Source organism: Siphateles boraxobius, unplaced genomic scaffold (genome assembly GCF_051911475.1).
Source record: "Siphateles boraxobius isolate OS27281-9 unplaced genomic scaffold, OSU_SipBor_1 68, whole genome shotgun sequence".
Classification (NCBI taxonomy): Eukaryota; Metazoa; Chordata; class Actinopteri; order Cypriniformes; family Leuciscidae; genus Siphateles; species Siphateles boraxobius.
Genome location: NW_027509195.1, coordinates 13568540 through 13592799, shown reverse-complemented (window position 1 = coordinate 13592799; position 24260 = coordinate 13568540). Strand labels below are relative to the sequence as shown.

The 24260-nt window shown below is 38.8% G+C and overlaps 1 protein-coding gene across 2 annotated transcripts in view; it reads right to left on the bottom strand.

The window, feature by feature from the left end:
- The window catches only part of LOC143723014 (neural-cadherin), a 121235-nt gene that overhangs the window by 36613 nt on the left and 60362 nt on the right, over nt 1-24260 (bottom strand). For both annotated transcript variants that reach the window (XM_077214958.1, XM_077214959.1), the window contains exons 2-12: nt 23616-23804; nt 20555-20780; nt 18889-19093; nt 15572-15683; nt 11718-11967; nt 10480-10622; nt 7674-7846; nt 4633-4801; nt 4292-4462; nt 2793-2965; nt 742-909 (exon numbers count right to left, since the gene is read on the bottom strand). In XM_077214958.1, the coding sequence (XP_077071073.1) occupies nt 742-909; nt 2793-2965; nt 4292-4462; nt 4633-4801; nt 7674-7846; nt 10480-10622; nt 11718-11967; nt 15572-15683; nt 18889-19093; nt 20555-20780; nt 23616-23804 (1979 nt within the window). The remainder of the gene's footprint in view (nt 1-741; nt 910-2792; nt 2966-4291; nt 4463-4632; nt 4802-7673; nt 7847-10479; nt 10623-11717; nt 11968-15571; nt 15684-18888; nt 19094-20554; nt 20781-23615; nt 23805-24260) is intronic.

Here is a 24260-nt window from a genome sequence, read left to right as displayed (position 1 = left end):
TTATCTCTGTGTCTGATTTCAAAGCAGGCAGAATGCTAGATCTAATGAGCCATAACTGAATTAAAATAACCATCATTTTAACTCTTCCGGTCAAATATTACACTGCAAACACCCATAAGATCTTTAACCTGTTAATGTTGGCAAATGACCATGGTATAAGTGTGATAATCCATGGCTAGCTGTGCATTAAACGATTAAACGACTGCCATGAATTCACCTATGCTTTGCGTCGGGTAGTTCTTTGCCTCCACGCTGTGCATTAAAATCGATTATTGGACAACTAGCCCTCGATTACCCCTTACTCCAGCCGCACAATCTGATTAGCTGAAAAGTCATGCATTTATGTTAAGTGGGTTTTAATTATGCAATTTAGTAGTTGTACTTTGTGTTTGCCATATTTAATGATGTTTTATTAACAAAGTTTAGGAGGAGCAGGTTAAGATAATCAACCTAATGAGCACGAGAGGATATATATATATAGCCGACTTACCTTTGTCCCACAACAGTTTTCCAGCATCCCTCCACCACCCCAACTCCTCACACTCAATTATTTCCATCCCAGCTAGGGATGGGAGGAGTACTCTGAATTCGGGCAAAATTCCGAACTCAGAGCCCTCCCCTCGGAGATTACGCCAAATATGCATACTCTTTACTATATCTGATTATATGTAAGTGCAAACTCACGAAACACTCTTTTAAAAAGCAGAGAGGAACTTGTGGCTGAGTATATGAATGTCTCACCACTATTTTGCTGTCGCGTGGAGTGTTCTCCGGGATTGTGACCCAATATTCCGCCTGTTCCCACTGCGGGGGCTGGTTGTGTACATTGGTGATGATGACAGTGAGGTCGACCGAGCTGCTCCGACTCCCTCCGTCTGTAGCGATGATCTGCTGGCTGATCTGTGATGTCTGTCAGGATGAGAGACAGGTGATATAATCCAGCCTAGGTGCTTGTCAACATACACAGAAGTAATACATGCTGTCACTGATACCGGTGAAGACAGGTGAGGTTTTTTGTCAACGGGAATTCAGATGAGAAATCCCTGATACTTACACCTGAAGAATTAGTCTCCATTACCCATTGGATGTTACACCTCCAGAAAATCAACTACAGCAGCTAAGACTCTAGATATATATATATATATATTTTTTTTTTATTTTTTTTTATTTTTTTATTTGACTTTCAAGACCGAGGGTTGGTGGAATAAAATGTGTTTCATTCAAATGACTCCTAATAATTGAAAAGCACTTCGAAGATTGAGTCAGCAGTAAACTTTGCTTAACTGGCTCCAAAATGCAGCATTTTTCAGGTCAGAAAAAAGGAAAGGAAGATGCAGACGGGAAGAGACAGACGGAGAATGAGAGGAGGCAAGAATAACAGCAGGGGGGCAGTTTAAGTTGTCAATTTGAAGACAGGTGAGTTTAGTGTGGGTGACATTGTCTGCCGTTCTAAAACGGATCCACTCGGACATAAGTGATGCAAGGCAGTCAGCCTGGCAGCCGGCTAATGAAAAACATGGACCAGACTTACATTATACAGTCTTAATGACCTGCTCTGAGGAAATTGCATCCACATTCATTTCTGTTAAGAGCAACGACATGTTAAAAGTAGTGTAGTTCTGGACATAACCTGTGGATTATAAATCCTCGGATGCGTTACCTGAAGATTGCCATCACTTATGACTCTCTATAAACAGGATGCAAGATGTCACCAAAGTACGACCTGTCTTTCTGGCCGTGCTTCTGAATGTGCATACAGCATTTTTAATGTCAAATCAACCTCCAACGTCTCGGAGCTTCTATATACTGCATAGAAATGACACACAGCCATTCGTGGGCAGAAAAGTGAAGACGATGAGATTTCTTGACCAGACCAAAGAACACACATACACAAGAATGTTTCTTCAACTATGGAAAATTTGGCTTGTAAACTTACAAAATAACTCTTAAAACACACTCTTTTATACTCTCACTAGTCTAATCTAATAATATCTATTAGGGGTAAAATTGTTTATTCATGCTGGAAAGGACACCATAACATTCTCTTTGTTTCACTCTGTTTAGATCACCATAAGCTTTATATGTACATTTTTAGATTGCTTATTTATGATTATGACTGGGTCTCAGACAAGAGTTTCAGAGGCATAAAGGCATGGTAATAAGTTTCCATGTAACGAAAAGAAAAAAAAGAGGTTGACAAAATGTGTTAGTTAAATACAAATCAATTTCTAGGTCATAAAAGTGCCCAAAGACATTTGAAGAAACACCCAAATATGAAGCACAAAGTATAAATGCCATTATGCAAGATGAAAAGAAAAAAACGTAAATAAAAAAAAAGATATTTAATGACGATAAAGAAGTAGGCAAGGTATGTTTTTTTTAAATTAACTACACTCTTTGAATAAAGGAAACCATGCATGTGTTTATGCTTATGATAAGGTTTGTACGGATATATATAGGATCTTTCTTGATCCCAACAAGTTTAATATGCAAAACTCTGAGGATCTGAACAAAGAATAAAATAAGATCTAGAGGACGATGAGTTAGAATATGTGTTCTACTCCAGCATTTAAAACACACACATGCAAGTACTCGACTACACTAAGTAAGGAGTTTTCTCAGTGTGTGTTTATGTGCACATGTACTTGTATCTTTTAAACAAAAGTTTGTTCATACATTTGTTCATTAATTATTTATATTGTTTATTTGTAACAATAGAAGTCTATGGCATGTCCCCATTTTGAAAGCTAGGTAAAGGTGTGTGTATGTGAGTAGGTGTGTGAAATGTGCACCTGTGAGATAGGCTGGTTGACGTAGATCCATCCTGTGCTGGGGTTGATGTGAAAGTAAGCTGGGCTCTGCTGGGACAGAGAGTAGGTGATGGCCGCATTGGTGCCCTGATCGTCATCATGAGCCGCCGCCCTCAGGAAGCTAGTCCCAACCGGCGTGTCCTCTCGCAGAAAGTCTGGCATGGGAAGGGTTAACACAGGCATCAACAAAAACAAATAATATTTGCATTACATTTACATTTATTCATTTGGCAGACGCTTTTATCCAAAGCGACTTACAAATAAGAACAATAGAAGCAGTTAAATGAACAATAGGACAACAATATGCAAGTGCTATGACCCTTCCCAGTTTAATCTAGCGCAGTACCTGTATTTGTTTTTAATTTATTTTTTCATTTTATATAAGATGACAGTCAAGTCACCTTCATTTATAAAGTGCTTTTAACAGTATTGATTGTTTCAAAGCAGCTTTACAGTGATATTAGAAATTACTGTAACAGATTGTTTAGGCTTTACCACAGCTCTAGGACAAAGTTTTTGTCCAGCTAAAGATAGTCTTGCTTGATTCACTTCCGTTGCGAAGATCATTAGTTATTAACTCAGGGGCCGCTAGCACGACACCCCGTTTGCGCTCCGCCCGCCCATCCGCACAATGGGCGATTTAGAACAGAATAGATAGATACAGAATAGAGATAAAGTGTTAGTATTAATGGATCAAGTGTTGCCGAAATAGATGCGTCTTCAGGCGTTTCTTGAAATGGACATGGACTCAGCCGCTCTGGTTAAACAGTCTTCAAACAAGAAATGCATGCTGCTATTAAAATCCATGTGCAGCGAAAAAGGTGTGGGTGTGTGTGGTTGGGGGGGGGGGGCTGGAGAGAATGCGCGTCCCAGAAACATTTCAATCTTTCCCTTTAATTGTTAATGAGCTCTCTCACTAACGCTTTTAATGTGATGAAAAGGAATTCTGACATCAAACTTATATTTGCAATTATAAGCAAAATCCTTCAGAAGAGCCAAACAGATTTCTCAAACTTTGAGCAAGCTTTCCAGGATTGCATTCGATTGCATCTAAAATGATTAGTGATGTGTTTATACTGTGTTCAGCGCATTAAAACTCACCTTGCTCAGACTGTTATGCATTTTTAATATTGAGGTTTAATGTGTATTGACTACACTCTGGAATCCTGGACTTGAGAATTTGTTAAGCTTGCAAAATCCTTACTGCCCTTAAGTGCAATGTTAAAGGTCTGTTTATAAATGTTTAAATAGTCTACAGCTAAAACTTGAGTTGTGACTGCCATGAATGCCTTCTTGCTTTCCTATCACTCCTTTATATGTGCAAATGAGCAGAGGAACAGATCTTAAGTACTGGCAAAAGATCACAACAAATATAAAAAAGTGGCACTCATTGCATACTCTCTTGTACACTGTAGATAACATCAGCATCAATTTGACCCAGTCTTCAATAAGAGTGATGAAGATTTTTCAGTGGTTCTTACATTGGTAGCGGCTGTTCTCGAACTTTGGGTCGTTGTCGTTCTGGTCAGCAATGAGGACGGTGATCTGACAGATGCCGATGAGCGGCTCCTGTGCTTGGTCCGTAGCCGTGACTGACAGCGTATACTCTCGCTGCCTCTCTCGGTCAAAACTTACCGCTGTACTGATCACACCTGTGAACACATGCAATGCACATAACTCACTGGTGAATTGCTATTTTACTGATTTGACAAGAAGTTTAATGCTAATAAACAGCATGAATTTGTAAACCAACCAAACAACATGACAGCTCTTTGGTTCAACTGTGTGTAATCAATGATCAGGTAAAGGAGGAAGTATGCACCTGTGTCAGGGTTTATAGTAAAGCCTGGTGAGGCTCCATCCCTCTGCATTATCCCGTACTTGACCTCCCCGTTGACCCCTGTGTCGGCATCGTGGGCTCGCACGTGCAGGACAGAAGTGCCCGGGGGCTGATTCTCCAGGACCAGTGCATTCACGCTGTAGTTGTGGCACTTTATAGAAACAAAAGCAGTTTCAGACATGGATACTGCAGAATATGTACAGGTTCTTAGCAAATGCCTTGGCAAAGAGCAATGCCAAGGTCTCAAACAAAAACTATAGTAGTACTAGATTGATGCTGGACATATGGTTCCTCATAACAACAGAAAAAGAGCAAGGAAAAAGCAAGAATGGGAGAGCAAGACATGACGGTAGAGAGTATACGAGTTGTATTTAGGATAAAGTGTTTATAAATTCCTCTTGTGAAGTCCTGTCACTCCATAATAGGAATGCACACTTATAATGAGCCCTCAACCTCCCACTTCCTCATCCTCCTCTTGCTTTCTCATCATGCTCTCATTACAGAACGGGCATCTGGCAGGGCCTCCTGGTGAGCGGTACGACGAGGGAGCGGCATGTCAACTTAAGGCGATTAATCAAGTGACCAGATCGATACTGGGGCTAAAAGCTGGAATTACCTTCCCTCCCAGCCTCTGAAGAGAATTCTCACTGCGCTTTGCACTTCACACCTCTCATTGTCTTTCGACACACACTTAACCCTTCTGAGAGGGCTTAGGGAGGATTTCTCAGTTTAGCAAGGGAAAAGACTCAAACAGATAGTCTATTGCCGTAATCTGCTGTACTATAAGGAGCGCCGGCAACCAGCGACTACAAAGCAGGGTGAAGGTTTGAATTCGTCTGAATGTCGAAAAGCGTGTGGGGCCAAAATGAGGGAGTGCTATTGGGTGAACCTAAAAAAGCTTTTCAAGAACAAGATTGGGTCATATTGCACTTTCAAAATCAAAAAAGTTTCATAACATTTCTATCCCTGAAATTTAATTACTGCAATGAGAAATAAATCTTATTCTCATGCTATATTACCAAAAACATCATAGTTATATTTGTTGTATCGCTTTTAACTAATGCCAATTTGAATAAAACACTAGATTTGCAAACGGATGTAAGAGAGCGGACCAATCCAATTCAATCTAAATATAATGTTGATGACATCGCTTCAAATTACATTTTGAATGCTGAACTTTATATTGACTTACATAACAGTATATATCATTGAGTCAATGAGAATTTAAATTTTGTCAAAAAATGGCTATATGAAAATGTGGGGAAAGGGTGCTCATTTGTCATGAAAATAATCACAATACAAAAAAAATACAAAACTGGCTTCATTTTCTTAGTGCATAATATTCTAATTTATTTTATTTTGGGGTGTCGCAAATGTATTTTTTGCAATTAATTATTAGCTATGCAGAGCATATAACCATCTAAATTCAAGAGACGCTTGAAAACCAAACACTCAGACTATAGAAAATGAAGACCGCTGAGGTGTTTTTATGCTAACACTAAAAAAATACCACCAATAAATACAGAGGTTAAATAACTATCAATGTCTGAATTTAAGCACGTTTTTGAACAATAGAGAAGTTTGGTATTATGTTGAGCCACTGCTTGATGTAAAATCAGAGTCTCTTGAAGCCAGTTGAGAACCAGTGAAAGAGAAGGAGAAGACTCTGGTCAGCAGGGCAGGCACAGAGAGAAAGAGAAAGACAGTGAGAAGAAGGAACCGGGCCAGATGTTGCCCCTGGGGCTCACTTAGTGCTTCTATTTCATATGCATCCCCTGTGCCGGTGAGTAATTCCCCTTTGAAATATTCATGGGCAGCAGCAGAGGAGGTGGCGGCAGCGGCAGCAGAAGTAGGGCCTGTGGGGCTCACGGAGAGTGTACAGGGACACGGCTCTGCCTCCTACGCACTCACACACAGCCCTCCTGCACCATCGGCCTGCGCTGAGAAGCTCTCCCACCGGAGACCTCCAAGAGCCTTTAGATCTCCTACTGCCAGCTGTCTGCTCTTCCCACAGCCCTGCTCTTACCTGTCTCTTTCTCGCTGCGTTTCCTTTTCCACATGCTCTTTAATATTTGCTCTCTTTTACTTGCTTATTATGGGGGCGAATTCACAAAATAGCTTTTTTAGGCAGATGAGTAACGTATTCAGGCAGAGCATTTTGAAAAGCCAATTCAGGTATCTGGTTTGTAGTCTGAGTAAAGCTTGTCAGATCATGTCAATCTGCTACATCCTTCAAGTCAAATCAAGTCAATACACCTTTAATTATATAGCACTTTATATAATACAGATCGATTCAAAGCAGCTTTACACTGGTGAACAGGAATAGAACACAAAAGCAGCTCTAAAAAATCAATAGTGTCATCATTCAGCTAAAGTCAGTTCAGAGTTTGGTTCAGTTCAATAACTATGTAAAGTTGATCAATTATGAAATAAGTTTAATTCAGCTATAATCAGCTGTTGATTCAATTCAGTTGCCTCACACAATTCAGTGCCTTCACAATCTAGCATTCCTAAACAACTGAAAATTAGAATAGCAGTATGAAAATTGCATTTTGATATGATTTTGTGGGTGTGCATTTGCAGTTAGTTGATTTTCATAGTGCCTTTAGTGATTGGGTGATAAAACAAGCCTGAGTATGTCATCAGTAGGCACATTTCATTGTTTATCCTTTATCTTACAGCCTGTCTTCCGCTCTGTCATTTCTGTATATCAACTCCTATCCATCATTATTTACTTCTTGTCCCCATTGACTTAATCTCTGTCTCTAAACACTGCTATTAGTGAAGTTTTCACAGTGTCACTGGTATTAAAAGCCTAAGGCACTTGATGCTAGGCAGATTTAATGAGAGAATATATTTGAATTCTTTACTCATATCAACACAGGTTGAGTCAGGCTCTTCTCCTGAACACACTTTTGCTCACGTTTCTTCTTTTAGTCCACCGATTCGGTCTTTCAACTTATATATCTCTTCTCTTGTTAAAAATAGATTTTGACAGTTTAAAAAAAAAAATTTAACCTCACCTCATCAAATACTGGCTTGTTGTTGTTGATGTCATTGATGCCAACGATGACTTGGGCGGAGCTGCTGAGGAGGAGTGGCCCGCCTGCTGCGTTGTCATCGGTCGCCGTGACGCTGAGGACATACTGAGGCCCGCGCAGTTTAGGAGGAGGACTACGGCGCAGTTTGATGATGCCTGTAAATAATTCAATAAAATACTTTTAGCTCATCTCACTGCCCTTGTGAAAAATAAGTGTGCTTAACCGATTGTGTTAAATGCGCACTTGTAGTGTACTTCAAATGTGAAAAGTATATAATTTTTAAAACTGTACTTGTAAATATTAATGAAATAAAAGGACACTTAAAGGTGCAATGTGTACAAAATTTTAGTATCTATTAACTGAAATGCAATATGACATCCATAACTATGTTGTCAGTGGTGTATAAAGAACTTACTTAATAAACCGTAATGTTTTTATTACCTTAGAATGAGACATTTATATGTACATAACCGTGGCAATCTCCTTCTATGAAGGTCGACATATTGTGACGTCATGTTTTATACCGTAGCCGACAGCGAACAAACAGCGCTACAGAGCGCGTTTCGTCACTACCTTGAAAGAGAAGCAGCAGAAAGCTAGAAGCTAGCCATAAACACCGTGAGTAGTGACTTTTCCCTTGTCAGTGGTGTCAAATATGTAGTTGGATTGTTTCATGTAACTTAGTTCTTCTCCCTCGCTGTGTTATGGCTTTGCTATGTGGGGATAAATGTGCTGCACGTTCGTGAGACAGCTGATTAGCGCTCTTGTCATTGACCGTAAAACAGTAACGTTACAGGAATCACCAACCCGTCGATCTTGGAAGCATTTTAAGTCGATTGCGAAGAGTTTTCAAAATCAGAGAAAGAAAGCCTATTGTGTGTAGTAAATGGTGTCTAGGGGATGCGGAGGCGCGCGCGCTGTACAATCATGCCATTTTTGCCGCACGCACCTTTGGGCTCATGTGGACTCGTTGAGTTTAAACAAGGCTTTGCGCTTTAACCAGCTCAGCCACAGTAACAGCTCATATTGAGCCAGCTAAACTTTGACTTTCCTGTTAGAAACAATATATAGTTGCATAGTTTCATTTAGTTCTTCTCCCTCGCTGTATTATGGGTTTGCTATGTGGGGGGAAATGTGCTGGTTACGTTTGTGAGACAATCAGCTGATTACTATTATTATATTATATATTAAGACCCTTGATCCTCACCTGACTATGGCTTTGTAAACTTTATCCATGATGTGGTTTATAATGGAGTGTGGTACAGAAACAGTGACAATGTTTCACACTCTTGGCTTACTCTGGCTATTCTCTGCTGTCTCAGACGACGATATGTTTGTCCAGTTTCAGGCACCGTAGCTTCTTCGAATGGGAGGGGTGAGCAGTGGGCTGAGCCCTCAGTGCAACTCGCAGCCGAACCTCTAGATGTCGCTAAAAATCACACACTGCACCTTTAAGTGTACTTAAAGAGAGTACACTTCCATAAGTATGTTCCTTAACACACTTAAGTACACTTTAAAAAACTCCACTTTGTAATGATTGATTTTAAATCATTATGTTTTAATAAACTTTTGTCAAAGTATACCTATTTATTTTGTGTTGAGTAACATACTAAAGCACATGTAAAAAACTTGATTATAATTTTAACAGTAGTGTCTTCAATTATATAATTTAAAGAAAATATATTTTAAATGCACTAAATAGCAACTTCATTACAAATGAGTAATTACAAATATCAATAGAAATGACATAAAAATATATTTTAGTTTATAATAAAGGCTTGTCGGTGCATTCAGCAGTACACTTTAACTATATTTCATAAGACAATAAAAATAATTATGAAATTATAAGATGTAATTGAGTCCTATTTAGTGGCTCAAAAACCACTTCAAAATTCAGCTAATTGCATGAATTTGCATGAATTTAAACAATAATACATTTTAATCTAAAACAATTAACTAATTAATTACAGTTAATCAAAGATGACAAAAAATGCCAAAAAACATTACATTCAGGTCACACTGAAGTATATTCTTTTAAAGTGTTTTATTTCCAAAATATAGAACACTTTTTAAAAAGTGTGTAAAACCAAATAAGTCATTGTTAGGCCCGTTTATGAATACAGGCACGTATCACACAAGGTGACAACCTCTCGAATCGAAAACATTCATATCTGAAAAGAATGAAAGATAACTGCTTTTGTGAATCATGCTTTACAATATTGCAAAATGGACCCGTAATAGCTGCACATTCACAAAACTGAAAAGCAGGGGGTTGTGTGCAAAAAAAGTGCCGCGGCATCTTTGAAGTGACAACTCCGCGCAGCTTTCTGAGTGCTGAAGCCACGGGCCATCTCTCTGCTCTGGCCTGTAATGGGTTGGGTGGTGGAACAGCCGTGCCGAGAGGCTGATAAGAGAGGAGAGAGCTTTAGCATACTGCTGTTTTTCAGCTCTCAGGCATAAAATGTGCTGGTAAACAAACGAAAAGCAAACACTGCAGACAAATGTAACCTTGAAACTGAAAGCACACAGGCAAACAGGCTTGAAAACAGACAAACATTACATTCACACACACACACAAAACAAGAGCTGTAGACCAAAAACAACACAAGGGGTGTTTGTTTTTCCCACAAATACCACAAACGTGATCTGAATGATGGATTAAAAGAGAGTGTTGAGCAGACAGGAAGAGGATTTTTTTTTTTATGGCTTCGGATGTCCTTGTTAAAGACACCATCCCCTAGGCCACAGCAACTAGTTTTGAGTTTGCATCCCACTTGACTGTACTCACCCTTCTGGTTGTCCAGCTCAAAATTGCTGTCTTCGTTACCCCCAGTGATGGCATACGTTACGCCATCCCCATCTGGGTCTTTGGCATGCACAATGGCAACTAACGTCTCAGGGCCGGCATCTTCAGAAAGAAAGGTTTTATATCTGCAGAAAGAGGGAGACAGAGAGAGAAAGACAGACAGATCAGGCTAAGAACATCACAGACCCACCATCTGCTTCCCCAACACGGCCTCTGAAGTGTATCCCAGGGCGCACACAAACAACCATGCGGTCCCTGCACTGAGAAGAACCAGAGCAAATCCTAACATAAACACACACACACACACACACACACACACACACACACACACACACACACACACACACACACACACACACACACACACACACACACACACACACACACACACACACACACACACACACACACACACACACACACACAAACTGCAGCTCTAATGATGATACACCACCAGCTCCTTTATGTGTCTCCCAAAACTCTTACCAAGGGAGACGATGAACTGAAATAGAGCCCGTGTGTGTGTGTGTGTGTGTGTGTGTGTGTGTGTGTGTGTGTGTGTGTGTGTGTGTGTGTGTGTGTGTGTGTGTGTGTGTGTGTGTGTGTGTGTGTGTGTGTGTGGGCAGCTCGCTTGCTACACTGTGATTGTTGTCTTTCTGCTGAATCGGGCCAAATGTCTACCTCTCCTTCTGGCTACATTCAATAAATGCCAGAGCCGTAAAGCATGACGCCCAGCTTTCATGGGACCCTCTGCTAGCTTCCGCTCTGATGAAATACCATTGTGGAGAAGAAACCGTGTAAAACTCATATCTGTATATTCTTAGACACTCCCAGACAGTTGGAAGAGATACAGGGGAAAAAACGAGGGAGAGAAACAAATAGAAAAGTAAAACTAAAATAGAACAGAGAGAAGTAGTGAAATATGTCAATATTTAATGTCCATTTCATTATTTATTTGATATATATTATTTTTTTATATCTAATTATTTGTTAAGTAGAAATGAAAAAGGTGGGATAATGTACAGTCATCCGGTCATTGCAAAAAAAAAAAGTTTGATTTAAATTAACTTACTATGTGAAAAGAAAGAGGCTGTTGAGTGAATTGAGAGATCAACGGTCAATTATATAGGATATATAGAATAAAGTATTCCAGAAAGCTCTGCAATAATGAGGCAGCAAACAAAAAGAAAAGGAAAACAGAAAGAGGAAAAGAATCATACATAGTTTGTGAAAAGACAGGGGCTTCATCGTTGACATTAGCCATGCGGATCCGGATGGAGGCTGTGCCTGTGCGAGGGGGCGTTCCCTTGTCCACGGCCACCACCGTGCACTCGTACATGTGGTTGGGTCTCTCATAGTCCAGCCTCTGACTGGGGCTCACCACTCCCTGAGATGAGATGTCAAAGTCCACGCTCTGTATGAAGTAGGAGAGTTCTGCATTCAGGCCTGTATCACAGTCCCGTGCCAGAACTAGAGAGAGAGGGATGAAAGAGCCATGTTATACATCAGGTCACGTTGACTAAAAGCAACAGCTACCAATAACACAGCAGTAAATTGTGGTGAAGGCAACCTTGGCGGGGATCTGTTCTGGGTCAGGCACTGAAAACAGATGTCAGTTCTCAATCTTCTCTATGCTTTTCTCAGACAGTTGTGTTCTCATTAGGCCTGGAATGTTCCGGTATGGGGCTATTCACTATCAATTACAAGCTTTAATGTCACTATGACCAATGCTTGTGTGTTTTTTTGGAAGGTTTTGTGTGTGTATTGGCATTTCCTAAACATGCAATTTAAAGCAACAAAATCAGCCAGTTGTAAAATACTTTTTAATTAAACCTATCTATCTATCTATCTATCTATCTATCTATCTATCTATCTATCTATCTATCTATCTATCTATCTATCTATCTATCTATCTATCTATCTATCTATCTATCTATCTATCTATCTATCAATCTATCTTGAAGGGTTTTGTGAGATTTACCTAGTTAGGACACAGTATAACACTGAAAACCATCATATTTGAAGTTGTTGGACTTCTTGTGTTAAGTGCTTTTTAAATTACGTACGGTGTCATATTAATAGAGCCAATATTAATTAAAACTGTGTAGCGGAGGCCAATTCTATATTTGATCAATTTAAGTGCCCATCTGTCAGTGGCACGGTGAAAAGCTGCTGTTGACTGAAGCAGATCAAAAGTAAAAGTGGAGGAAGGCTTTGCTGTCATTAGGCCCACAGCCAAAGTCAGACGTCCTGTATCATTATACTGCAGGCAAGCTGTCATCACACCCAGCCAGCTAGCACACTCATTTACTACAGCCACATGACGGACTTCTAATCTCCAAGGCAAATAGCTAGCACCCACATATGTAGCAACGTACAGCAGAAAAAAGCTGAGGACTTGTTGCGGCGGTAGGTAGCAGGTGGGTAAGGGTGGGTGTCAGCGCCTCGCAGGCGTAAAAACAAGAGTCCTAGCAGTCGAGCAAGCATATAAAGTCAAAGTCATACAGCCAGGATTCAAACAGAAGCTTCATTAAAAATACAAGCCCTAATACACTGTCTCTTAGGGCTACCTATTACCATATTTAATACATGCGAACGAGAGACCAGGGCTAAATTAAACATACCAGTTAGGCAGAGAGAGAGAGAGAGAGAGAGAGAGAGAGAGAGAGAGAGAGAGAGAGAGAGAGAGAGAGAGAGAGAGAGAGAGAGAGAGAGAGAGAGAGAGAGAGAGAGAGAGAGAGACTGGAAGGAAGGTGGGCTAAGGTTGGGCGAGTTTTAAGTGCGTTGATTCGCCGTGCGCTAAATCCTCTCCGAGAAGTTTTCCATGCGATAATTGGAGTGCGTTCTGCACTTCTCTTCCTGCTAGGCCCTATTAAAAGCCGGCACCCAATTTACAGTCTAATCCCATTTTAAGGTAAACAACAATAATAATCTTCTCTCCCTTCTGCCAGGCTTTGCACAGTTGACGATTGCTCCGTGTTTTTCCTTTTTTTCCCCGCTCACAACAGAACACATTTGATAAGCAAATAACAGCCCCAGCTGGTGTTTGTGTGAACCTGCTGCTTTTACATGTTGAGAGCGAGAGAAAGACAGCGAGGGAGACGAAACAAGAAGAGAAAGAAGAGAGAGACAGAAAAAGAAAGTTGTTTTGTGTTACCACACAAAAACAGAAGAGCCAACTGGAATCAGAGGCAGGAATCATTCTGTTTGCATACGACAGAAAGCGAACAGTGCATGTTTTCACCCGCCGCAGTGATATATAAATATAATTGAATTGCATAAATGCAGTTGGCATTCTAGATTTGTGCCTCACAAAGCATGCTGTCTGCCTGATCTGACTCACTTCTGTTCCTTGTTGTTTTGCTTTTCTCTCTTTTCTGCTTCTTTTCACCAGAGTCGCAGGCTTGTGGACAACAAAGTCTAAATTTAGGGTCGTTTATCATGGAAGGTGAGGAGCTCTTTGAAATGGTGGGCATCTCTGGGCTTCAGATCTCAGATGAGCACTGGATGAGAAGAATCTCCCAGCCTCTGAGAACAAAGCTCATTAGCTTCTGTTCGATACTAAGAGAACCAGTAGATTGGAGACTGTTAATACAACTGGATCAGAGATGAAAAGGACACATCATGTGGACATCATCCTATCATGTACAGATCATGTTTAGTTTTACTTTTTGTACTGTGTGTTAATTTTCGCTTGTTTACATTTTTATTTCACATATTTTTAATGTTGTTAACTGCTTTTGCCTGTAAGTGGTTTTAACATGTTGCTATGTGGTTGCTAAGGTGCCGATGTCAATTAAGCTAACCCAGAGGTCTCTCTGATTTTCTGGTCTCTAGATATGGCTCGGGTCCATCCTTCAATGTAATTATTGAATTTTTACTAGAGACACTCAATGTTGCCCATATTGTTGGTTCCATAATTGATCCAATAGCCAAAGTTTTTTTTTTATTAGCATCAGTCAATACTGGATAGAACTGTATATAGTATTGGATATTTAACAAATGTTAAGACTATCTTTGTCATCATATAATGCTCACTTAAAGTTAATCTTTAGGGGGAAAAAAATAACACTTCAGTATGATCTTTAGCAAATCTTAAAATTAATATTCAAAATATTTTATTAAATAAAAAATGAAAATTAATATTAATTTATCATACTGAATATTAAAATATTCCTGCCTAAATTCACCTGTAGCATTTAAAATAAATCAGTTTTATTTTAAATGTATTTATACAAAACAGTAGAGGATTTTGGCTAACATGAAAATAATTATGGCATAACTGGGCAGATTTATAATCCAATTGATGCATCCCTAATTTTTCTCCCCGTATTATATAACCTAGGCGCTCAGAAAAGTAGCACACCTCTCTTTAAGAAAATTTGAAGTATAATTTAAGCGTGTAGCAAAAATAGTGTTTAAAATCTTTAAATCCCAAACGTTAAATATAAGCAATAGTAATACATTATAGAACATTTATTCAAACAACTAATGCACTAAAGCCTCTTTCTGAAACGCAACACCACGACTCATTCATGTTTTTGAAGCCACTAAAACACCTTCAATTACAGTGATATGATCGCAGATAGGGCTGACACAGAGAGATAAACAGGTCCCATCTCATTAATAATTGTGTTTTAGAGGAGGAGGTCACGAATGCCACTGAGTAGATCCCACCTCTATTTCTGGGTCACAGTTTCTGACCTGTGGTTATAGAGCCAACAATGTTAGCAAAGCACAAAATGGAGGATTGATGGCCTGACTAGCTTGACGGAGGTAGTCAGGATGATGAGCGATTGAAGAGGAGAGGAAGACGGGGGCAGAAAAGCTCCTCTGCCTGGGAGCCACCAAGCTGGCTTTGATTACAATCCATTTACCACCCAGAAAGTGCTGCCATAATGAATTATTTCATAATTACAGACTGAGTTGAAGAGACAGTCGCCCCCGCAGAGCAAACGGCAACAGCACCTGCCTCAAGAGCAGGACCGCCGGGGGGAAAAACATGGACAGAGAGACAGAAAGTGAGACAGTAACAGAGATGGGAAGAGAGACAAATCGAGAAACAGACACTCACCCTGCAGTAATGATGTACCAGTCGGGGTGGTCTCAGGGACGTTGTCTCGACTGTAAATGGAGTGCATAAACTCTGGTGTGCAGTCATTCTCATCTGTGATGTGAACCACCACCTGCATAAGTATGAAAATGAGACAGAGAGAGAGAGAGATGTTATTATGTGGACAAGTCTGGAAACATGAATGGTTCAGCCTCCCGCTGAAAAATAGTCTCCTTCCAAACACAAGTTATATTAAATAAATTTTAATCAGGGTTTTAAAGCATCAAAATGACTTGAATAGAGTTCTTGATGGGTGAGTGTAGAGGCATTAACCATCAAATGTATGTCTTTTACCAAATTCTAAGAACATTAATGGATTATTTACAATGCTTTACATTAAGTTGACAGAAATCTGTTATGTGTTCTATTGTTGTAAATAGCTCTTGCCACAGAATCTTGTGATGACGCGTAAAAATACCAAACGTTACAATACTTTACAGACAGATTAAAACAGAACAAGACAGAACATTTGCAAACAAGCTCATCACAATGGTAGATAATAATTATTTATCACACTACTTCTGCAAACATACTCAGAGTCCTTACTGACCTTCCATGCAAAATTCATATGGCTATAGAAAATGATTAAAAACATGCCAATATGTGCATTATTATGAGTGTAAGTGAGCTACAAATTATCACTTGATGGATTGGGTTGTACATTTTCTTTCTATTTTTATCAATCAGTAAAATATTGTTTGTCATTGTAATCAAAAGCATTTTTTTAAATCAAATTGTTCATTACAATTCAGTATATGACAGACAATTTAACTTCCAGAAAGATGGTTGGCCTAAATATCTGTATAGGAGGCTATCTTTTCTACAGGGACTAAAACCCTGCATGACTATAGACACATTTAATGTCCTGTTCTCTTTCTGAAGGCTTTCGGTTAAGAACAGCATTAAACATGGAATAACATTAAAAGAAGAGACAGAAGCAGAACAGAACAGCTGTGGCAGAAGCCACTGAATGCAAATGGCTCAACCACCCCACAAACACACACATAAACCGCAGTCCCACTCAGTGTGTAGACTTTAATGTAGCAGATCTCAACTGAAGCTCAGATGATAGCTTATGGAATCCCTCTATCTACATTCAGGCTTCTCTCTGTGCAGCGATTTTGTTAGCATTCAAACTGAATACTGGCACAGGATTTGACTTTGACCGAACAGAGGCAGAGGGAAAGCGAGGTACGTGTTCTCAGTAGGAGCGTTAGTCATGGTGAGGGAGAGTCCCGCAAAACTGCTTATCTCAGAGGAGCAGAACTGCCAAGAGGGAAAAGTTCCTTACACAGAACACACACAGCGCCATAGCTGACCATACAGCTCTGAAGCAGTCAGGACAGCATCTTAAAGCCCATGTAGCGCTGCATTTAAGGGTTTCTTTTTCTCTGCTGTCGTCCCTCGGGAATCTGCCTAACAGTGGGGAACGTTCTGTTTGTTTCATGGCTGCTAGAGGTTGAATATGGCAGTAATGAATCTGATGTCTGCTGCTGGAGGAGCATTACTGCTAATAACAACAACAACAGGGGTCTAAAAGGGATGAAGAGTCTTAGAGCAGAGCTTCATCATTATTTATGAAATTATTTTCACATGCTAAGAGGACAGACGCTCACGCTTCTCTTCATTTCTTCTTTTCTTGTCTCATCTAATCTCCTCCCCTCTCGTCTCATTATTTTCTCTTCCCCTCTTGCGTCATCTCACCTTTGTCTTTAGTCTCTGTTGTCGTCAACTCATTTGGTCTTTTTTATCTCCATTTCCTCTAGTCTCATTTCATTTTTTAGTGTTGTGTCTTCTTTTCTAATCTTGCCTCGTCTCTTTTCTTCTCACCTCTTCTCTTCTCTGTTATCCAATCTCAACTCATTTAGACACTCTTTTCTTCTCATCTTAGTCATCTATGTTCTCTCTTTTTTTTCTGATATTGTTTTGTCTATTGTCTTTTCTGGTCTCTTCTCACCTTGTCTCTTTTCCTCTCCTCTTCTCTCATTTTGTTTCATCTCATTTCTGTTCTAGCTTGTCCTACTCATGGAGTCGTCTTCAGAGATGCTGTAATGATTTGGCAGGGGGCAGTGACTCTGACAATTATCTAAAGTGTGTGTGTGTGTGTGTGTGTGTGTGTGTGTGTGTGTGTGTGTGTGTGTGTGTGTGTGTGTGTGTGTGTGTGTGTGTGTGTGTGTGTGTGACTGGTGCTGGCACAGACGGAGTTACACATCACTGTGTCTCAGCCAAGTCCATCAAGAGGACTCAATTAATCTGGAGGAACTTCTGCCAAACAAAGAAGATCAACACTGAACAACAACAGTGTGAACAACACGCACACACAGATGGATACATTTGCTCCTCTAATAATGGCAACAACAACATGATGGATAAAATAGATCAAACATCTGTTATATTTCTTTGCCTTTGTCACATCATTTTATCTTACACATAAAGACACATGCACCACCAAGTTTCATAAGTGGCAACAGTCATAGCTGTGGCGTGTTTGATGGCCTCAGTGCCACACAATCTCTCATTACTGCTTTTCTGCTGATATGTGTATGTTTGTTCCTGTTTGTGCCTGTGTGTACCTTTATGCATATGTGTGTTATTGTGTGTATCAAAGCATATGTAACTTTCTCTTCTGAAAGAACCAGATGTGTAATGAAATTGTACAAGGGCTGGATGCGAATGTCTGACAGCCACACATACAGGATCATAATGTCAGGCCTAAAGGCCCGTTCACACCAAGAACGATAACTACAAAGATAACTATATTAGCATACACACCAGCAGATTATATTATTCAGTTTATTCTAAGTGCGTGCTCGTCTGCCGCTTTAAATGTTCGAGCTTGTTACAGCAGGAAGGATTCTGATTGGCTGTCAATGTTTTCAGCTGGATAAAATCATTCTGAAAGTGATTCCAATGATATAGTTTCTCTGTGCCATTATAGTTATAGCTGTGGTGTGAAATCTGCTATTTAATGTTGAGAAAGATTTTTAGAACTATATCTTTATCGTTATCTTTATAGTTATCATCCTCGGAGTGAACAGGCCTTAAGACGCCTGAAGAGATCTTTATCTAAATAGGTGTGTTGGTAAATACAATGTATAAGTTTAATGTATAAGAACTAGTCGTGTACTTTTGACCTAAATGTACTTTTGGAGATAAAAATTGTTGAAAAATGCTTTTATTTAAATCTGAAAAAATTATAACTAAGAATTTAAGAATTTAAGAGCAATAAATATCAACGGAAAGCCCATGTTTAGATAGCTAGGTAAAGGTGTGCTAACCTCTGCCATGTTGCTCAGTCCTGTATCTGGTTCAGAAGCTCTGACTTGCAGGTGATGGAGATGTTGTCCACTCTCATAGTCCACAGTACGTGTCAGGCTGAGCGCGCCACTCTCCTGGTTTATGCTGAACAGGTTGCCTGGGTTTACTAGAAGCATATAGGACAGACTCTTCCTTTGGAACGAGACAGCCTGGACCACCGCCACCCTACAGACACATACAGGAAACAGATTCAGTGCACAGGCCAGCATTTAATTCATGTAGATGTACTAAGAACTGTGAGGAATTTTATAGGAAACCTACAAATCTGTGAGCTACCAAGCAAGACAGTATTTATTTATCCTTTTTTTTATTTTTATTATTATATATTTATGTATTTTATCCAAATACAAAAAAGTACTACAAATGACTATATTACAATTTATAATAATGTTATATAAATGTATAACAATTTATAATTTTATATTTTAAAATATAATTTATTTCTGTGAATGTAAAGCTGAATTTTCTGCAGCCATTACTCCAGTATTCAGTATCACATGACCCTTCCGAGATAATATGGTGATTTGGTGCTCAAGAAACATTTCTTATTATTATGTTGCAAACAGTTGCTAAATATTTTTAAATAAACCATGATCTTTCTTGGATTATTTGATGTATAGAAAATTTAAAAGAACAGCATATATTTTAGATAGAAATCTTTTGTAACATTATAAATGTCATTACCGTCAACTTTTGATCAATTTAACGCATCCTTACTGAATGAAAGTATTTTTTTTTTTATAAAAATAAAAAAAATATTTTTTTTCGTTTAGGATCCTGCAAACATTAAACTATTGGATTTTGTGCTTCACATGAGAAGTTATTTTTGTGTGACACACAGAGATGCTGCCTTGATGTAAAACATTACAAATTAGAAATAGCCGTTTAAGTTAAACTGCTCCCTGAAGCCCAATTCACATTTTAGCCTGCAGAAAGTTAATTTTAAGCAGCAAGAATACATACAAATTATTTTCAAAAGCTATAAAAAAATGGCCCATTAGCGGCCAAAATATATATAATAAAATATATAATAATATATAATAAAAACACTTTCTGCTTGAACAGGGTTTTAGAATGCAGCTGCTTTTGTTGGCAACTCACAAGATTTTGGAAAATGGGAAATAATGCAAGTCTGAGATATGGTGATTCTTTGTGGCTCTCTTCCCATGTCATCTCCCCTCCACACTCTTTAATATGTCTCTCTTTTTAATGTCTCTCTTTCCATGATTAGCTGTCCTCTCCTCCTCCACACAGATCATTATGCTCTGGTCTGTGCCAGTGCCCGAAGGGAGAAGTTCAGACACTGCTCTTCATGTTTATCCAGAAGTTTCTTTTAATAAATATTTGAATTTGAACACGCTTTCAAATTCAGAGCCTGGGGACAAAATGATGCATCTGTGTTCCTCCTCTCTGCCACAACCCCCTCCATTCACTATGTCCCCCCTCTCTCAACCTCCGCTATCCCTCGAGGCGAATTGTTTCATGCAACAGATGACACATAAAGCTTCAGAGTTGGCCACGTTCACACAATCCTTCTCTTACTCTCTAATGAGCAGTACATTTTGAATCTTCTTACATGCAGATGCACACAAACACACCCACTAACACATAGTTTCCTGTACTCACGCTCGGCCCACCCCAGTGCTCTCTGGGATGTACATAGTGTAGGTGGTGTTGGTGAACTGAGGGGGCCGGAAGCCGGCCAATATGAACACAGAGGCGAGCGGGCCCCTCCTGCCCTGTGAGTCCACGGCCTGGGCGGTCAGTGTGTACTCCTTACTGGGGGTCAGAGGTCGCCCTGTGGTCTTCACTTCTCCTGTTGTTCGGTCCACTTCAAATGAATCTTCCCCACCTGTCACAACAAAACACACCCATATAATGTTAAAATAAAATAAAATACAATTGTAAGTTAAGTCTAAGGGCAAAATATTTTAATAATATGCTATACGGTATAAAAATATTAGATGAAAAAACAAACATAAAAAAGCTTAGAAACTAAAATAAACAGTTTAAGTTGAAGTACTAAAATTACTAAAATAATAATAATAAATATTATTATCATTATAAAATAAAAGGTAATTCAAAACATTAATATATAGTATAGAAGTAAATAAATCATAATAAAATAACACTGATTGTGGTCAACAAAAAATGTACATTTTCAAAAATTATTTTAAATATATATGCAGAGTTCAGATGCAAAAGCCTCTAAGTGCCATCTGAAATTTTCTTCTAGAATGATAATTTTTATCAAGCTTGTATATTTAAGTTTAGTAATTTCACTTAAATGACAATTAATAGGTAATTGTCATTTAATTGAAATTACTGAACTTTAATATACGAGCTGGATAAAAATGATAATTCTTAGAGGCTTTTGCATCTGAAATCTTCATATATACATTTTAGATGTAAAGATAAAAAATTTTTATCCAGTATATTAAGTATATTATGACATATAGGCCTATTATAGGGACATGAAAATGTATTGCATAGTAGGAACAACCTGCCTAGTTTTGAAATTATGACTTTGGGCATGTAGAAAAAATCTGCATAAATCGCCTATAACTGTGATATGGCACTTGTTTATAATCACATATTAAAAAGAGCAACTCTTGTAAAGTTCAGCTCAGAGTGCAAGAGGATTACAAAGTCATAAAAGCCTTGAAGTCTTTTTACACACATTAGGAGTAAGGGACCCTTCTGCCAGCTGTGGTTCAGTGCATCTGTGTGTGTATGTGTGTGAGGAGCATTATGCTCCCCTCTGTTCCTCCTTCAGGACAATAGCAAGACAAGAGCTCATTTTAACCGCTGTCCCCTTGAGCGTGTCATTATTTGGGATTGGAGGAAGAGGAAGTGGATGAAGAACACAGCTGCTGAGGCGGAGCAGATCTCCCAGCTGTACCCGCTCTGCCTTGCCCTTCTTGCAGCTGTGCTTGAAGACTCATCTGCAAAGGTTCTGATTCAGAATCATGCTTGATTCTGTCTTTGCAAGCTCTCTTCGAGTAATGAAAAATGTAATGATAATGTTGAGAAATTTATGATCTATGCCCATTATCTCCACTTTGCATCTTATTCAGGCTAAGAACTGCCCACTTAGACAGGAACAGGAACAGTTTCTTGTTTTATGTTTTAAGTAAAATTGATGTACAATTGACTATTCAGGTATACACAATTACATGCTACTAAACAAAAGGAAAAATCTGATTATCTACCTGACATCAATGATTGTATTGTTATATTTGAATACAGACCGTTCAAAGGTTTGTGCTTGGTAAGATTTTTTAATGTTTCTGAAAGTCTTTTATGCTCACCAAGGCTGCACATTATTCTTTTGAAAGCAAAGCTGGATTTTTAGCAGCCATTAATCCAGTCTTTAAAAATCCTTCAGAAATCTAACCTCAAACTTTTGAACAATAGTGTCTGCATTTATTGCATAATGAATTATGATTAGTGTGCTGTAACTATTTTAGCTGCCTTTACACTATTATATGAATATAGTCAAGGCTAAAGGATGTTGTAAGGCACAACTTACAGTAAAATGCCTGCAACCCTTTAGCTGTAAAAATATTCATAAAATAACACAGCCTTGATTTTGTTAAGGACGCAATTTTTCATTCAAATGTTATTAAGCAAACTTATTGTGAAACATAACATGGCTGAAATACTGTAATGTCCCATCAGCATACAAGACCCGAACTGTCCGTTTTATATTTTCTATCTATGTTTACCTGAAACATTAAGACCATTTTGCTTGCAAGCGCAAGTAAATCTTTCTTTAAGTCCAAATTGTAAATTGCCTACTTGACAATGAATGACATTCAACTAAAAGACTGATCAAAAACTTGGAGAAAGAGCGCTATAGGCAAACGGCACCTAAAGCCAGATTTTATAAACATCTGAGTGTAATATCACCAGAGACAGAATATTTATAGCAGAGTATAAATCCTTATGGACCAGAGAAGTCATTTTGTAATGTCACAACATATCAGATGATGAATGACTAGCCATTATGAGAGGTTATGATTTTCTGAAGATGTCCTAGAGGTACAATAAAACCAGTATAACGCACCTGTCCTAACACACACACATATAGATCAGCATGCACATATAAGTTGTATGTTTAAAGAACATTTGGTCTATTTGCTTTTGACTAATTGCTGCAGATTAAACTCCACAGTGCGTCAAATTCATTTAACCTTTGTTGGTCTCTGTGCACTAAATGGAATCACGTATATTAAACAGGAACGAATAACTATGGAAACGGCATGGATTACATTAGTGACTTAGTGCTTTATGCTATTTCGATTACAGCAGTAACCAACTGTCTAATGAAAAAGGCATGTCATTGCCATAGTTTCAAAATAAAATCGTGTCTATGGTGTCCATTATGATTTCATTGCAACTCCATTCCATAAAAAGAAAATTTAACAAAACTTTAAACATCCTGTCAGTACATTTCTAAGTCTCTGAATTTCTCTCCCAAGCTAAGCTGAGTGTGTTAGCTGAACAATTTGAGTTTCAAGCATAAACAATGCATGGGGTTAAAATTATTGATCATGTAATGCATGTCTGCATGTGAGACATCAGTCTAATTCCCTTTCTATCTAAAGTGGGGCAGCGTTGTTACTGGCAGCATGATTCTATTGACAGTTTTTCGATGATTAAAGTGTTTGCCCATCAAACCCACCATCAACCAATAGGAAGTGGGCTGTTCCCACTGAGCCATCGCCAGTTCGGGCCACAAGCTTGTAGACCACAGAGCCAGTGCCAGTGTCAGGGCCCACGGCTGCCAGGTAGGGATAGGGGAACATGGCCCACTGCAGATCTGACAGGTTGGAGAGGGTCAGAGTCAGCCGGCACAGGTACCATTCATCCCCTAGAGAGAGAGAGAGAGAGAGAGAGAGAAAAATGTTTTGAATTATTAAAGAAATGCATCACATACTAAAAACTCCATTATAGCTCTTTTGCACGTAACTCTTTTGCATATACCATTGATATATATTTACTAAATATGTTGTTTTCATAGCATTCAGTCGGCACGTTTATTTGAAGGACAGTATTGAGTAGGATGTGGAATAGTGTATTTTGTCAATAAATAAATTAAAAAATTAAAATTGGCCTTTTTAGCCGATTAATCGAAGAAATAATCGGCCAACTAAGCGATTTAAAAATAATTGTTAGTTGCAGCCCTAGATATTGTAGGAGTCTGCAATTTATTGTACAGATTTTTTAAATGCATTACAATACAGAAAATATGTCAACAAGAACTGCAAGATGATGAATCAAACTCAAATAAAAAAATGTTTTTTTTTTTATTGAAATTATTTGAAAA